Below are 18,417 nucleotides of genomic sequence, written 5' to 3'. Positions count from 1 at the left end.
AGTTTTTATTTATCAGTGAAGGCTTCCCTTCTCTTACTTCCTTCTTTCCATGTATCTTCCCCTCCAGGTAGAATCGGTACTTTAACTCAATATTTTTAACATGATCTTAGGACTCTAAATATGACTTCTAGAAATATATTTGCTTTGCAAATTAATTCTGTCTTCAGCAGTTTATTTTCCCTGGAGTTCCAATTACTTTCATGATAAAAATTAAGGGGGACAGAAAGAATACATTTAATGGAATGTGTTTTGAGACAAATGTTTCTAGAATAAAAAAGATCTATATTTTCATATAATAATTAATAAACAGTAAATTGTGTTACTCTTCAGTTTTTGAATGGCATCTACTTAAAAGCTGGACCCTCAGAAAAGAGCAGATCAAATGAGAAACTCTCTGAGTACTTTCTTTCCTCATGTGAATTCACCTACTACTTAGAAGACTATTTTCCCTTGATTTTTTTATTAGCTCTTCCAGCTTGTAGCCCGTAGAAATAGGAGCAATGTTCATTCCTTAAAGCCATTGATTGTCTTGTTGCCTTTCCTTTTTATTCACTGTCAGTAATCATGTGATGGCTAATTCCTGCAAAAATTACATAGATGGTCAAATCCTGGGAAACTATCTACACCTGAGGAAAAAAGTGGATGTTAAATTTACATGGTTTCCTAACCAAGGTTTACCGATACATGAAACTTTTTAGGCTGCTCTTTGGGTGCAAAGAAAACAAAGTACCTCCCCATGATTTGAAGTCTGCTCTCTTCCATTTAGCACGAACTCTTTGGAGATAAACTGTGTACAGTTGCCTCTCTTCGCGACAAGTATGGTGAGATGGCTGATTGCTGTGAGAAAAAAGAACCTGAGAGAAACGAATGCTTCCTGCAGCACAAAGATGACAATCCCGGCTTCGGTCAGCTGGTGACCCCAGAGGCTGATGCCATGTGCACTGCCTTCCACGAAAATGAACAGAGGTTCCTGGGCAAGTAAGTAATAAGATTTTTATGCTGCAAAATGAAACATTAGGAAATAGATCAAGGCTTATGATAACAATTGCTACCATAAAAAACATTTTCAGCATTAAGGCTTAGAAGCTTTCATTCTAATGATAATTTTCAAAGAAGTTATATTTGATACTACAAAATTCTCCATGATAAAAAATGTGATCAAAGATCTTTTGGAGTTCATTAAAACAGGACATGTTCTGTATAAAAAACTGAGATTGAGGTCTGTTAAAATATTATGAAGATATGTATTTATTCTCAGAGCTGATTTTGTTTTAGTCAAAAACATTATATTACCAAAATTTAACCATTTTATACATTTGTGTGGGTATATGTGTGTACATATATATAAAACTTTATACATATATAAATATATATATATATAATTTATATGTATAAGTTTAGCCTTTTCACGGATTTACAGAATGACAAAGTCAAGGTCATCGTGTGCAAATTGAGATTAACTGGTAAATTAGATGAGATTGTTGATTACAATTGTTCCTGTAATATTGTTTGCTGCAGAAACATGACTGCCTGTTTTTCTTTTTAAACATGTAGATACTTATATGAAATTGCCAGAAGACATCCTTACTTTTATGCCCCAGAACTCCTTTACTACGCCGAAGAATACAAAGGAGTTTTTACAGAATGCTGCGAAGCTGCAGATAAAGCTGCCTGCCTGACACCAAAGGTATTCCTCAGAACAGGAGGGCCAACTCATAACCAAACCTCAGACTTTGCACATCATGTGGCTAGATTTAGGGAACGCCTGTCTCTGATACAAACTTCTTTACATGGACAGAAAAGCCTCCCTCGCTCTTAACTCCCCCAAAGATCTTTCACCCTCTTTGAAGACCTATGACCTCCTCATTCCTCCTTCTCAGATTTGCCATGGTGGATCTGATAGAGGAAATCACTGTGTATGTGTCTAAATATCCTGCGTCTTTTATGGCGTGGGTCACTACAGTGACATACAGAAACTCATCTGTAAAACTGCACAGCAAGGGGCCACAGTTTTGTTAATCTTTTCACGAGCCTTTTTTCTACTGGGTAGGGAATTCGAAGCAGATAATTCAACTGCCTCTAGAAGGCTGGGTTTATTCACCCATTCCATAAATATTTATTATGGACTGTATTCTCTGAGGAGCTTATTGATGTTGTGAGAGTTGGTGGAGGAGGGGTTGAGATCAATTGTAAGTGAAATTAAGAAGTCAGAAAAATTGTATTCCCTGGGATATTAGTGTACTCTGTGCCTCCACATTTCCCTTCAGGTCCCTTTTCCCTGGAGAAGCCTCCATGCTGGTTCTTAACCACCTAGAGGCTTACGCTATGACCAGACTGATTGTCCTCCTCCTCCATAGCAAAGTAATTATTTGCCAATAGTAAGCACTTGGGAATTTAGGTGTAAATGATCTCTTTAAAATTCCATGTGGCACAGTCTCATCTGAACTTATGAAGGGGTGTTTCGCATGGAATTTTCCTTTTCTAATTTTTCCCAAATCATTTCTTTTTTGCAGGTTGATGCTTTGAGAGAAAAAGTACTGGCTTCATCCGCCAAAGAGAGACTCAAGTGTGCCAGCCTCCAAAAATTCGGAGAAAGAGCTTTCAAAGCATGGTATTTTAAACTTAGTTTGAATCTCTGTAATGATGTAGATGATTATGGTTCAGATGACAAAAATGTACATTTATGTGGCACCTTATGTGATGCTTTCACACGCATCTTTTCGGTTGTTTAAAAGGCAGAAATTAACAGCAGTGAAAATCAGAACATCAGTGACAATTCCTCATAATTTTTTTTATCATATTTTTTCTAAGTCGTCAAAGAATTTAGAGGGTATCTTTTTTTGTCTTTAAGGTATCTAATCTCCCACTTATTTACAAAAACTAAAGATCCCTTTCTAATGATCCAGTATTTTTACAGAGCAGTAGTCAGTGTCTTCTACTGAATTTAACCCACCCTCCCCATCCATTATGTGGAAATATTTGTCCTTTTATGTTCTGATAATTCAATTTAGCCATCGAGGTTAGTATTCATTTTCTTATAGCTTCAGCTCTGTCGTGAATGTCTTGTTATTGTCTGGGCCTCTGTTTTTATATTACTTCGCTGGTGGAAGGAACATTCTTCAGTTTCTAAGCCAAGAGAAATCCCCTCTCCCCTATCCCTCACATGGTAATCAACAATGAATCAACAGCAACAGGAGAGGAATGAGAATAATAGACATTCTGCGAGCTCTCTAGATACCATCACTTGAGCTATCTTTGCCTGCCGTGTCTCCCATCCACTCCACCAAAATCAACTATCTCAGTAAATAAAACAACCCCAACAGGAAATGGTAAACAATTAAACAAGCTGTGATTGGTCTGGGGGAAGAAGAAGCTTTGAACAGATTTAGGAGACTCTGACTTGATTTGGGAAGGCATACGGATATTCGCCTTTTACATGTCATAGAGTTTAGACACTGTGTTGGATCAATTTCTTGGTGAAAGCGTGCTTAATCAAAATTCCCTCATTTTGTAGAAGTTATGAATTTCTTTTTTCTCAGACACCTTTAGAAGTCAGGGAGCTCGATTAAAAAAAAGATAACAGGAGTTTGCATGGCATGTTCCGGTTTGTAAAATGTTTTTGCATGGATCAACTAACAATCCTCACATCAGTCCTGCAATTTAGCAGGCTGTTGTGACTGGGTAGAGGCTGAGTCTTGCCTAGGGTCCCACTTCTAATAGGTGATAAAGCCAGATTGAGAAACCAGGTCTGGGCTCCAAACTTGATGCTTCTCCACATGTTGCCTATTTTATTTCACTTTGTTTTTTAAAGATTTTATTTTTAAGTAATCTCTACACCCAGAGCAGGACTTGAATTTACAACACTGAGATCAAGAGTCACAAACTCTTCTGACTGAGCCAGACTGGTGTCCCTTATGTTGCCTCTTTTAGAATCTCTTCTTGATTTTTGTTTTTATGAATGGCTGGACTTCTATCCAACACACACACTCTTAAAATGGCTAATTCTGCCCTAAAGAAATATTTTGTCCTAAGATAACCATCTGGTTCAGAACTAGCATTAAAAAAAAAACCAACAAATTTTACAAATTATTTCTTTATGCTGTTTTGTCCTGAATTTTCTTGGTTCAAGTAGTATTTTCCTAGTGATTTCACATAAAATATTGCATGTTATTAATGTTTGGATGGGAAATTTTCTTCTTAGGTCAGTAGCTCGTCTGAGCCAGAAATTTCCCAAGGCTGAATTTGCAGAGGTTTCCAGGTTAGTGACAGATCTTGCCAAAATCCACAAGGAATGCTGCCATGGTGACCTGCTTGAATGTGCAGATGACAGGGTAAAGTATACTCTTTGGTAACACACATGGTTCAGTTGGTAGTATGAATTTGCTTAGTATTATTCGTGAAGCTGACAGTGGGTTGAGATTGTTTTCTATGCACAATCTGCTCAATTCTTTGCCTGCCTTATGGTACTTTTTTGTTGTTGTCATTTATTTAAACCTGGCCACCTCACTCATGAAATGATCTGATAAACGCATTCACTAATTTGTAACCCTTTCAGTCATATTCTGAGAACAAAGGCTTTTACTGAAGTAGGACAGCTGGTAGAAAGGTAGATTTCAAAGAAAACTTTTTTGGGAGGTGGGTGGAATTGGAGAAGGGCTAGTTGCTAAAGAGATCTTTGGAAATTATGTAATTTTTTGCCCCTCTATATTCTCTTAGTTAACCATCTTTGTTAACTATGCAAATATTTAGCATGAGATCTCTTTTCCCCAAACTTGAAAATATGACCAAATACCAGAATCCTAATCTCTCAGGATACTTTCTGGAAAATTTAAGGCAAATATTTTACGTGTGTAAATAGAAACTGTGACTATGGTCTTGACTAGTTTTTCAAAAATATCTCATATTTTATTTAGTTATCTGGTTTCAAAATGCCTGTACTTAATTTGAGGGAAATATTTGGAAAAATAGTACTGAGTTTTAATTTAAAAATTTAAATGCCTTAGTGGTAGAAATGTAAAATTAATGATAACCAATATGGGCCCCTGTTACTGACCGGTCTTTTGTAATCAAGTGGAAATATTTTAGTAATTCTATCCGAGTCTCTAGTCTTGGGAGCGCAGACTGAAAGTGTTCATGGAAGGCATGTTGGTATGTGTATGGTCTTAGAATACAATAAAGATGTTTTGCCAACATAATAAAGGTCTGAGGAGAAAGTGTATTGATGTCAATTTACATTGAAAAATTTTTATCAACCTGCTTACAGGCGGATCTTGCCAAGTATGTATGTGAAAATCAAGATTCAATCTCCACTAAGCTGAAGGAATGCTGTGGTAAGCCTGTGTTGGAAAAATCCCATTGCATCAGCGAGGTGGAAAGAGACGAGTTGCCTGCTGACCTGTCCCCGTTAGCTGCTGATTTTGTTGAAGATAAGGAAGTTTGCAAGAACTATCAGGAGGCAAAGGATGTGTTCCTGGGCACGTAAGTGGATAAAGAATAATCCCTCCATAGCTTTTCTATGGTCTCAAGATTCAGGAAGAGATAACTAGGCTTTCCTTTGGCATTGCTACAATTTCTGTGTTGTCTACAATACTTCTTAATCCTTGCCTCTTCTAGTTTTTAAGTTTTTTTTTTTTTGCAAAAGTTAATTAGTTTTAAAAGTTATTATAAACTAATACATAGTTATGGTAAAAACTCAATCAATAGAGAATAAGGAAGAGGAGGGAAGTAGTAAAAGTTTCTATCCTTGCCCCCATTCCATTCCTTTTCTCCTCAGGGATATTTCTGGAAATACCTCTAGGAACATTTGTATATACATAAATTATACACATATTATTCATTCAAAGAGTATTTCTTGAACTTACTACAATATATATGTGTGAATATACATAATACATCTTTATATCTCTGTATATCTGTATCTATTTATCTACCTACCATTTATCTATCTATATAAAAAAATATAAAGAGAAGTTGGAATCTGCTTTATATTTGGTTGTTCATAAAGTCTGCTTTATACTTGGTTGAACAGACCAGAAATAACAGTAGCATGGCAGGGCAGCATGAAATTCTGTGACAAAATAAATGATTACATATAGTCAGTAAGTGGGGTGTTAGACTTTGCATTTCTGTTGTTGGATTATAACAGTGTAATGTGCACTATGTATTTTACATAAAGATTAAAGATTTTATTCATGCAGTGGGGAAAAAGAAAAAATTAAGAATATATCTCTATTTATCTATCAGAACCTTTTTGAGATATAGTCCAAATTATAAAAAAAAATACATAATAAAAACAGGAGTCACTCATCAAACATTTAATATGTGCCAGACAGGGTATGCTTTGCATTGATTATGTCATGCATTTCTTGCAACCCACCTTGTGAGATAGGTGCTGTTATTATCTGCATTCTACAGAGAAGGCAGCCAAGTCTGTAATAGTTTTAATAAGTTGCTTAAGGTGATATAGTAAAATAGGTGACATAGCCAGGATTTGAATGCAGGTAGCTTTAGTTCTGAACCCCAGACTCTTAGTCATTAACCTTCCTTGCATGGGGTCTAGTCGAACTCAGATCTTTGGGATATGAGTTACTCTTGAGGCTAGTTAGGTGATTTGTCTTGCTCATTCGTCCAATTAAATCTATTTTATTTTCATCTGAATTAGGTTTTTGTATGAATACTCAAGAAGGCACCCTGAATACTCTGTCTCATTGCTACTGAGACTTGCCAAGGAATATGAAGCCACCCTAGAGAAGTGCTGTGCCACCGATGATCCTCCTGCTTGCTATGCCCATGTGGTAGGTTTCTCAAGGGAAAAAAAAATGGAGCTGTCTGGCTGGTGAGCCTTCATAATGAGAAAGAAAAATAATGCAAGAATGTAAATTGTTAAATAGTGCAACTTATATCTTTTCTTGACATGGCTTTAATTCTGTGCTCTTAAACATTATAGGAAAAATAGATGGCTAATAAGACTTAGAATAGCCTAGAAGGGAAAGATCCAAAGGGTGCAACCTCTAATTTCAAAAAATCTTGACCACGCTTTTTTCTTTTTTGTGTTCCTGGGAACAAAATAAGATAAATATTAATTTCAATTAAGGGACTTAGATATATAGTTAACCGGATTCCAAGATTGATCAAATATCAAGAAGTAGAGTCTTAGAATGTTATACAGCTGTACATTGTTTACTTTATTGTAAATGCTGGTAAACAGTGGTTAATAAACAGTTTTATATTCCTTAAAAAAAGAATTGGCATCTTAAGGAAGACTGTGAGATCTAGTCATCTAGAATATTTTCAAAATTTTTGGAAAAAGTTTAGGAATTGTCTTACAAGAATTTATGTAAGGAGAGAAAACCTGTTCTGGAGGATTTTTGCCATATTTAGCCATCCCCAACAAATTGTAACATGTTGAAGATAGTTAGCACTCCTGGCATATACAGTGGTTTCCAAACTTCAGAATCAAAGAAAAGTCATTCTTTGCTCTACCAAGAACCTACTCTATGCCAGGTACCATACTGGAGTCCTTGACCAAGGTAAAAATCTCTTATCTCAGGGAGCTCAGAATCCAACTAGAGATATGGTTTAATGATAATGATACATAAAGTCATAGCCATCATTTATTGAGCTTTTATTATCTTCCAGGTACTGTTTTAATTGTATTAACTCAGGTGGTTTATAGAACAATTCTGAGGTGAATACCATCTTCATCCCCATTTTGTTTATTTATTTTTCTTTTTTTCTCTTATTTTTCTTTTCTTTTCTTTTTTTTTTTCTCATCCCTATTGTAGAGGTAAGGGTTCTGAACCTTGGATATGGAAAGTAAAGTTACATAGTTAGAAAATGGGTCAAGTGGCCTGGCTCAAAAACCAGCAGTAGCACACCAGAGCCTGAGTTTCTTAATCCCTTTTACTATACAGTCTCACCAAATAAAATAAATATTTTGGACATATTGTAATAGATTTGGCATCAAAGATCTAATTAATGACTTTGGGCAAAGGGTGGAAGGATCTCTTTCTGCCTAGAAGGATGAAAAGCAACCTTCATATGGTCCTAAGGTAGAATTCTGTCAACACAATTCTGTTCTCTTTCAGTTTGATGAATTTAAACCTCTTGTGGAAGAGCCTCACAATTTAGTCAAAACAAACTGTGAACTTTTTGAAAAACTTGGAGAATATGGCTTCCAAAATGCGTATGTATTTTTGTTTATCGGCTGATTATTTTCTTGATCAATTTGTAATTTATTAAAACTTAATATAGATACCATTTATCATAGAGATTTTAATCACGAAAATACAGTATATATTTCTCATCTCTCTCCATCAAGAAAAACTGGAGGAGGAGACAGAAAATGGTTAATGGGATGGAGAATCCTATGTTTGAGTGTGGTTTAAAAAATTGGTCTCTTGAGATTGGAAAGGAAAATACCACATCTTGGAATATAGGAGCTGAGGATGCCCCTTGAAGGTTAAAGAACAGCTTATGGGCAAACAAAATACAGTGATGCTTTACAAAGGAGGAAATGGTAGGCTTTGAATGATAGTAGCTCGAGAAGTAATATATAAGCCGATGGACAAATGGCCTGATCTACTAGAGCCTTATCTATGGAGGTAAAGACAAGAATAGACACATCATTCAGTAGATATTTATGTTAGCACTCTTCTAACTATGGGTATTAGGGATAACAACAACAATGAACCAGGTATAGTCTCTTCCTTTTAGTAGATTATAGTCATATATGACTTTCAGTGGTGATTGGAATTCTGAGTAAATGATTACTATGTGCTAGATATCATGCCAGGTTGATTGCACGCTTTTTAAAAATTTTAATTTAATACTTGTACCATCCCTATTGAGTCAGGTATAGTTTCTCCCATTTTATAGATGAGAAAATTTATACATATCTTTCAAATTTAGCGCAAGGCTGATATATATCAAGCTGTCAGTGGGTTTTATTGAAAGAAAGAAGCAATTAATAAATATACTAGTGTCACTGAATTCTAATAAGGTCAGTCACTTTCTTAAGAGTATACAGCACAGGGGCGCCTGGGTGGTGCAGTCGGTTAAGTGTCCGACTTCAGCCAGGTCACGATCTCGCAGTCCGTGAGTTCGAGCCCCGCGTCAGGCTCGGGGCTGATGGCTCAGAGGCTGGAGCCTGTTTCCGATTCTGTGTCTCCCTCTCTCTCTGCCCCTCCCCCGTTCATGCTCTGTCTCTCTCTGTCCCCAAAATAAATAAACGTTGAAAAAAAATTAAAAAAAAAAAAAGAGTATACAGCACAGGTGGAATCAAAGATAGGCTTACCTAGTTACTCAGGACAAGGTCCTCCCCCATGCTATTCCACTGACCTGGATATGGAGATAATTTTATGAACAGAAAGTCATTTTGTTGATTTTGGCTAAGTGTTCTTTGTTTGACCTGCTGTGTTTGAGAAAGACAGTTTCTTGCCTGGCTGAAAACACATGGATTATTTTGTTACAGGCTCTTAGTTCGTTACACCAAGAAAGTACCTCAAGTGTCAACTCCAACTCTCGTGGAGGTCTCAAGAAGCCTAGGAAAAGTGGGCAGCAAGTGTTGTACGCATCCTGAATCAGAAAGACTGTCCTGTGCTGAAGACTATGTGAGTCTTTTAAGTACAATAAGTTAAGCATGATGAATTTTTGCCGTTAGATATTGACAAAGCTAACTTTCAGAAGCAGGCTGGACTACATGTGCTTGCATGCACATGTGTGTATGTGTGTGGTAGTGGCCGCCAGGACTTGGCCACTTATATTACCCAGGCCATCACAGTGAGAATTTGTATAAGATCCCCAAAATGATAAATTGTTTTGAAAAAAATTCCATGAGTTTTCAATGTTTCCCCTGGCATTTAAAAATCTTTCTTAATCTCTGGGGTCTTTTTTTAAAGTATAAGACTGTTTCCTTCCCACTCCAACACATATCTCAGGACTCACATCAAATTATTTTAATCGTTATTTTCTCAAGTGAATAATTCTTAAAATGTAGACATATTTAAAGGAGAAAATACTTTAAAAAGTCTCTTATTACTTGTAGTTCTTAAAGATAAGAAAATCGCTACCTCAAATCAACCTTGGATTCAGTCTTGCTAGTTAATATATAACATGTTTTTTCGTCCATTGGAAAGTAGAGGTTCATGGAAAACTTTTATTATGCTTTTTCAATTTTTGCTCTTCCACCTGTTCTTTAGCTGTCCGTGGTCCTGAACCGGTTGTGTGTGTTGCATGAGAAGACCCCTGTGAGCGAGAGAGTTACCAAATGCTGCACAGAGTCCTTGGTGAACAGACGACCATGCTTTTCTGCTCTGCAAGTCGATGAAACATATGTTCCCAAAGAATTTAGTGCTGAAACATTCACCTTCCATGCAGATTTATGCACACTTCCTGAGGCTGAGAAACAAATCAAGAAACAATCGTAAGTAGTGTTTCATTACTGTAAGCATTTATCATTTTGAGAGTGAGAATTGTAAATTGAAATGAGTAACTTTTTCTGAAGCAGTGAATATTCCTTAGAAAAGAGTATTTAATTAAGTATTGGCCTTAGTAAGCTGATTAAAGTGTCAAGAATAAAATGGATAGCTTTTTGTTTTCCTAGCAAAAAACCTCTATATTACAATCTTGCCTACAAATCATTTAGAATAATCTTGTGGATAAAAGCTGCAGTGGAATAATGTTTTAAGATGAGTCCAGTAGAAAAAGATTAACAGTTAACTGATACATTTGTGCAAAGAGCAAGTTAGTTAGTAGAAAGAATTGGTGAATTTATTTCTAGGCATGAATGGCTATTTTAAGTTTGTTCTATGGCAGCCAACAGACAAGGCAAATCCCCAAGATATAACTTTTGAGAATGGAACTTGGGTGGAAACCATATAGAAAAAAGAGTTCTGAGGCTTGATGCCCTATTGATGTCACAGGAGTTAAAAGTGAATGACATTTAGCACCACAAAGTTGCTATCATCTTTCGAGGTTCTAATCATAGTCATAGATTTATGAGTAATATTGCAAAACTTATCATACCCATGTGACTCTCTCTCTAGTACTATTATCTCTGCAGATGTCAGTGAGAGAGAACCATCACCTCCCAGAAGTTTGATTAGTTTTATTACTGATGGCCTTCCCAGTATTAACTGAATGGAGTAAATTTCACAGACCAAATATAAAGATTCTTAGAAACTTTTTAGATGAAGTCCAACAAGACAATTAGACTTTTAAGGATCAGTTTTAGCTCTTAAATCACTATAAAATTCAATTCAATATTGTATAACTTCTAAAATGTGAAGAATGTAAAAATTCAATGACCTATCCTTTCTAGACATTTACGGTAAAGAGATCTATTGATTTATTGAGATTTATTGACACTAGATGTGCTGAGCAATTTACATTGATTATCTCATTTGATCCTTCCACCAACCCTAGGAAGGAAGATTTTATTCTCATTATGCAAATGAGAATATTAAAGCTTATTGTGGTAAGCCTGGGCCTCAAGCTCAGAATTGCCTCACTCCAAGACTTATAAACAATAATACAGCTATCTTTACCGTCTCCATTTTTCTTTTTCCTTTTTTTTTAATTGAAGTGTAGTTGACATGCAATGTTACATTAGTTTCAGGTGTACAACATAGTGATTTTACAAGTCTATACATTCTGCTGTCCTCACCACAGGTCTAGCTCCCCTCTGTCACCACACAACACTGTTACAATACCAATGACTGTATTCCCTAAGCTGTCATCTTTTATTCCTGTGACTTATCCATTCCATAAGTGGAAGCCTACATCTCCCACTCTCCTTCCATCTCCATTTTTCTTTATGTGAGTAAACTTTTTTCTGATTTTTATCGTTCTTGTTTTGTTTTAATTCAAATGCAGTGCACTTGTTGAGCTGTTGAAACACAAGCCCAAGGCAACAGATGAACAACTGAAAACTGTCATGGGGGATTTTGGAAGCTTTGTAGACAAGTGCTGCGCAGCTGAAGACAAGGAGGCCTGCTTTGCTGAGGAGGTGCTGGACTTTCTTCATTTTCATATGGCTGATTTCCTTTGTTGTTATGTTCAATCAGGCGAGGGCTTAGGGCTTCATCTATCTTAGGGATACTCTGTACATTTAGGATCAGAATCTTATTCCACATACAATTACCCAACAAAATCACTTAAATAGCTCTTGTTTTTGTTTTATCTCCTGCCTCACTGGAGCATATTGGGAAATGTTTACAGTATTTGTTCTGTTTCCAAAGTTGTGATATTTATGAATATAGATAGATATTTGTGAGGCTCAAGTCTTTGGTAGAGATAGCATGAAGCCAGAACACTAATTTATTTAAACATGTTCTTGAAAAATGCTGGTTTGTAACTTGGTTGAATCTGAGTTTGATTTTACAGGTTAATGGGGGAAGTTTATATTTACTGTTTCCCTCTATGACTTGACAGTAATGTTTTTATTCCTTTGGGAACAGTGGATGTCAGTAAGCTTCCTTGTAGATATTCTACTACTAAACTGGAATTAAAGAATGTGATGCATGTAAAATTAGTTTGTAATCACAAATGGCTGTATAAATGTTAATTTTTTATCCTAATAGTGATGCTAATATTTTCCCCAAATCTGTCATTTTTCTTTATTTAGGGTCCAAAACTTGTTGCTACAGCTCAAGCTGCCTTAGCCTAAAACAACACAATCACAACATCTCAGGTAACTATACTTTGAATTATTTTTTTAAAAAAAGTAATTATAATAGTTATTTTTAAAATAGCAAAGATTGCTATTTACCAAGAACCATATAGGCCAGTGCCAATCACTGTTCTAAGACCTTTATATATATTAATTTATTTAATTCTCACAATAGTTGTCTGAATTAAGTGCCATTATTTTTCCTATTTCACAGATGAGAAAATGAAGGCACAGATCACAGCATAGTTTCCATAATTTACCCAAGGACCACCCAGCTAGTGAGAGGTGGAGCCACAATTCAAAATCCAAACCAAAGCTTGAGAATTAACCACTGTCCTGTTCTGACCTATTATGACATAGTAGACAGAATCACTAAACCAAATGATGGCTCAGCAGTGGGGTACTTAGGTGTTAGGCTGGACCATATGCAAATGCATTTTTAAAGATAAAAACCAATTGCATAGTAATGATTTCACATGGTACAACCTAATAGCCCAGTAACAAATTAATTTCATTGGAGAATATGGTAGATCTACTGTACGTGAACTTGCACTTTATAGTGATTAATTTGCTACTAAGGTGCACTTCAAAATTTAAATGTTTAAACATAAACATGTTTCAGTGATTTGGGTTGTAATATTTGGGGGGAAATTAAAAAATAGAATCAACTCTCTTTTTTAATTTGTAAATTATTTATTTATGTATTTATGTATTTATTTATTTATTTCATTTTATTTTAGACTGAGAGAGTAAGCAGAGGAGGGGCAGAGAGAGAGAGAGAGAGAGAGAGAGAGAGAGAGCTTTAAGCAAGCTCCACACTCATCACGGAGTCTTACAGAGGGCTTGGTCCCACCACCCTGGGATCATGAGTGGGATCAAGAGTTGGATGCTCAACCAACTGAGCCACCCCGGCACCCCTCAACTCCCTTTTTTTTTTAAAACAAATTGTCCAACTATTTTCTAACATGAATTTATTTTCATATTTTCCAAACTGACTGTAAGGTCTACCACCTCTACTTGGTTGTCACTTACTCTCTGCCCACTTGATAATACCTACATATTGTGCGTTCGGATGAGGAAGTAACTTTGTATCTCTGTAAATTTGACCTTTTCAAAATGTGATTTGTTTTATTGCTAAATGGCAAGAATTTCTTCTGAAAGGTATTACTTTGAGAAGGCACTTGTTTTGTTGGTTATTAACGTAGGTAACAAGCAGGAGTTAAGTAAGTGACCCTGAGGAGGGATGATGAAACCCGGGACCTTGAAGCCTGAGGAGCTTATGACATCAGTGATGAAGTGAGGACTTTACAACACTTATCGGTGTGTCCTCTCCACCAGCCCAACAGAAGAATCAAGAGTCCAGGACAGGCTGAAGGGCTTTCATTGGTAGAAATTGCAGGAAGGCAATCTAAGGAATTTACTATTCACTTGAATAGGTTTGTCAAACACATGCCATTTTACTAACAGTATTTATATCTGTCTTTTTGTTTTTTCAGCCTGCCCCGAGAATAAGAGAAATGAAGATCTAGAGCTTATTCATCTGTTTTTCTTTTCTGTTGGTGCAAAACCAACACCCTGTCTAGAAAACACACATTTCTTAAACATTTTGCCCTTTTTCTCTGTGCTGTAATTAATAAAAAATGAAAATAATCTAACATAATTGTCCGAGGCTGTTATGTTTCACAGATGAATCGCCATCTTGAAAATTTTTGTAGGTTCTGTACAAGTCCCACTGGCCTCTCTTTTCGCACTTTAGTCTTGTTCTTTGGGGGCTAATTGATGAAAAGAAACATGAATATTCTCTTGAGTCATGGATTATAAACATTCAAAGCAATATTTTAACATTACGATCATTCTGAATGAAAAAATGAAAACTAGTATGGGCAAAGCCATGAGAACATGGCTTTTCAGTACTCCGAGGACTAAGAAATGTGAGGGACAAAGAGGTTAGAAGTAATTATAAGGATGGCTAATTGAACTGAAAAAAAAAAAACAGGCTAGATAGAAATTTAAGCCAGTTTACGATGACAATACACGAAGTGTAAGAAGTTTAAGAAGTTTGGAGAAGCACTGTTGGGGGAGGGGACAGAAGATCTGGACAAAAGTACAAGAGAGAGTGAGCCAGATATATAGGAGTAAGGGAGTGCAAGAATTGGAAAGTAAAATGTTCTTGTAAAAATTGAGATGTTATACTCAATACCTAACCCCTTATCCCTGTTCCCAGAGACAACCACGGATACCAGAAATTATCTATGAATTTATATACTTTTTAAAATGAATTTACATACCTAAAGTCATTTATAGCCTTATTAGTTTTATTGTGCTTTAGGAATTTTTATAGAATTGGTTTCATATGTACATGCCATCAACAACTTGCTTATTGTGTCCCTAATAATGTTACTTTATAGTTTCATTGTAAGTATGAAGTTTACAAAAGATTTTAGTACCAAGTTAAAAACGGATCCTTCCATTTCTGGAATGTTTCATTCCACAGTCCCCCACCTCCCTATCCCTACCCATTCTCACCCACCACTTACTTTAGCCTCATCACTGACTATATCAAATACTTTTCCACACTGGAAGTAATCATCACAAAGTTGGGAGAGAGCCCAGAAGGGGAGAAGTGGAGATGGTAGGCACTGGCCCATCAAAGGCCCAGGAGGCAGATCTAGAAATTTTGAATAAGATGTTTTCATAGAACTGAACCCACATGGGATAAAGTCTGGGGGCCCTGTCTGGATGGCATTGCCACCTTGACACTGAAGGAGGACTTCAGACTTTCGGAGACAGATCCTATGAAACATGGAACTTCCAGAGTCTGGCTTCCCTGCTTCCCAAGGGGTCAGATTCCCCCAGGGAATTCAGACATTTGAGCCTGCGTGGCCCAGGAGCCCAAGGATGGCTCTGTTTCTGAGAGGGCAGCCTGGACAGCACATCATTCAAGCTGGACAGTTGTTGCAGTGTGCTCTTTGCTGCACAGTGTACCTGATTGGGCCACCAGAATGGTGCAGACACAGTGATATGTGTGTGTGTGTGTGTGTGTGTGTGTGTGTGTGTGTTTGTGTGTGCATGTATGTGCACGTGCGTGTGTGTGTGCGTGTGTGTGAAGTGCTCTTCATACCGTATCAGGGAACACATGATATCTGTATGATTTATTACCAGGGATGTTAACATCAAGCACTTGTTTGAGGTAGCGTTTGCCAGATTACTCCGTTGTAAAGTTATTTTTCCCTTTACATACTGTCTTTTTGGAAGCCAGTCACTGAATCTAGCCTACACTTAAAATGAGGGAGGGAGAGGATGAAGCTCCTGGAAGTGCGAGTATTGACAGGCATTATTTAGAATTCTTCTGTAAGAAAGATTTGTCACTTCACTCTATTAATGTATTCATTCACTTTATATATGAATTCATGTATATTTGCTTTGTACTTTGGGTTATAATTCAATGTTACATTATTTACTTTGTTACTCAAATTATTTTAGCTTTGGCCTTTGTGAGTTCTTTCAGTTGGCTTCTGGGTCCCTTTGATATGCCACTGTACTTTGTTTTTTGAACACTACTTTCTGGCACTTTGAGATACTCCAGGCCCATCTTATTATTTTCCCTTCCCCCAGACCTGGAAAACAGCCATTTCTTCAAGGAGCCTTGGTTCTATTTCACAGATAATGGTATTTAGACAATGATCTGAGTACTGGTTGCAATTGCTGTTAGTGAGGTATCACTGCTTCTAGACTCTTTCAGGGAACAGAGCTAAGAAATGTAGGTGTGTATACTAACGCATGTATACACACGTACCTGTAATTATTTCTGTATCATCTGTTATCTATCTATCTATCTATCTATCTATCTATCTATCATCTATCTATCTATCTACCTATCATCATTTATCACCTATCTATGTACATATGAGTTCGTGCTGATGTCTCTGACTACTCCAGAAACGCAAAGTTCACTCAAGTCTTTCTCTTCCTCATATTTGTTACTTCCCTCTTTGATAGGGAGAAACTTGGCTCCCATTATCTACCATGTGTTTACTTATTTGCTCAACACCAGGATACGTATGAAGGAGTTTCAAATTTATTGGCCTATATCTCCATATGAAACAAATTTACCAACTAGAGTACGGTGTATATACAACTTATAATTTCCAGTCAATACCTTATTTTTCAAAGTTATTTAGTCAGTTCCATTTTTCTCCTACTCTCTTCAGTGAGGTTGTGACTGGTGAGTTTTGGGTGACTCACTCACACTGGACACAAGACGAATTTAGGGTTGGGAGGTTGACTGACTTTTGGCTTGAGCTACATGTGTGGGCCCACCCAATAGTTTTTTTTTTTTGTTTGTGTTCCAACAGGGCAGTTTCTGTCTGCAGTACACAAAGATGGTGGGTGGTGACAGGTGTCCTTTACGTATTCCCTTCCATGGACACCCAGGATGGTCACTCCAATCCCTTCAAACACTCCACATCAAGTCATGTCGTCTTCAGACGTAGACATGTCTATCTATTCCAAGTGCTCTGGAGACAATTGCTCTGCAATGCTACTGAGCCCTTCCACTTGACGTCCTCTCTTGTCTCTGTCAATTTGGTTATGTCATGCTCCCCAGGGTTCGTTTTACACCCTGCCAAATATCCCTTGCAGAAATGGAATCACTTTCCTTTCTTCACCACAGAACCCTCACCTATCGTCCCTGTTGGTGGCTGTGTGTCGAAACCAAAACACAGTTAACATTGAAAGAGATCACATTCTAGAAATGCAGTGATTATGATATAATAAGAGTTCCGTAGAAAATATGGGTGGAAGATGTGCTGATCTATGTTTGTGTTAAGAAAGTCATAATGATTGATTTAAGATGACCAGAGACTTGCACTTGTGATTGTCATCAATGAAGTGCAGCAACATTCAAGAGAATCATTGGAAGCCAGAATTCACAGTGACATGATGAATGATGCATCACCACAAATAATGATGTAACCAATATCACATTAAGTAAATGACAATTGAGAAGTACAGAGGCAAGAAGATTTATTTGTTTCAATACAAATAGGCTCCAAGGAGCCATCACATTGTGAATAATAACAACATCGCTACCTTACTCTTGAGATGGCAGATATAAAATTAGCCAAGAATGAGATGCATTTGACAATAAAGAAGATAGTACCAACAAAGAGATGATACCTGGATCTGAACAGGAAGATAGGCTGTCTGCACATTAGGAAGAAACTTCATGTGCACTGACTGGACAATAAACAAGTATGTAAGTATCGCTTCTCTATTCATTACTCTAAATCTTAAGTGATAAATGAGTATACTTCACATGGGCCCATGCTGGTATTGCATAAACCCAGAGGACATCATTAATATGGAATAAAATATGAAGGGATTCACCTGGAGTTGAACAACATGGGCCCAGTAATTCTTTTTTTTATCAATATTGTCAACATTTTAGGAATTCGATTTCCGAAGGGTGGCTGACAGTGTAATGATCACTGCGCTATACGAGATGTGTGGCATATATGGACATTACACCTTGAATCACACAATTTCTACCCATCCTTCTCACCTAAATCTTTCTTTGCTCCTCTTCAGTCACTTTACAAAGTGATTATCTTTCATATATCTTTTTCACTTTCCCTCCAAGATTCTTTTTTTTTAAGTTCAATTATTTATGTAGAGAGAACAAGGGAGGGGCAGAGAGAGAGAGAGAGGAAGAGAGAGAATCCTGAGCAGATTCTATACTATCAGGG

At 36.8% G+C, this 18,417-nt stretch overlaps 1 protein-coding gene across 5 annotated transcripts in view; it reads left to right on the top strand.

Moving 5' to 3' along the window:
• Positions 1–14,295, top strand: part of ALB (albumin) — a 124,059-nt gene extending 109,764 nt beyond the window's left edge. For all 5 annotated transcript variants that reach the window (XM_047856527.1, XM_047856524.1, XM_047856525.1 and 2 more), the window contains 12 exons: positions 767–978; positions 1,555–1,687; positions 2,514–2,611; positions 4,202–4,331; positions 5,264–5,478; positions 6,662–6,794; positions 8,088–8,185; positions 9,473–9,611; positions 10,200–10,423; positions 11,875–12,007; positions 12,626–12,691; positions 14,167–14,295. In XM_047856527.1, the coding sequence (XP_047712483.1) occupies positions 827–978; positions 1,555–1,687; positions 2,514–2,611; positions 4,202–4,331; positions 5,264–5,478; positions 6,662–6,794; positions 8,088–8,185; positions 9,473–9,611; positions 10,200–10,423; positions 11,875–12,007; positions 12,626–12,667 (1,497 nt within the window). In that variant the 5' untranslated portion in view covers positions 767–826 and the 3' untranslated portion in view covers positions 12,668–12,691; positions 14,167–14,295. The remainder of the gene's footprint in view (positions 1–766; positions 979–1,554; positions 1,688–2,513; positions 2,612–4,201; positions 4,332–5,263; positions 5,479–6,661; positions 6,795–8,087; positions 8,186–9,472; positions 9,612–10,199; positions 10,424–11,874; positions 12,008–12,625; positions 12,692–14,166) is intronic.
• The last annotated feature ends 4,122 nt before the right edge of the window (positions 14,296–18,417 follow it).

This window comes from Prionailurus viverrinus, chromosome B1, assembly GCF_022837055.1.
Source record: "Prionailurus viverrinus isolate Anna chromosome B1, UM_Priviv_1.0, whole genome shotgun sequence".
Classification (NCBI taxonomy): domain Eukaryota; kingdom Metazoa; phylum Chordata; class Mammalia; order Carnivora; family Felidae; genus Prionailurus; species Prionailurus viverrinus.
Note: the sequence above shows the minus strand (reverse complement) of the source record. Positions and strands in the feature narration are given on the sequence as shown.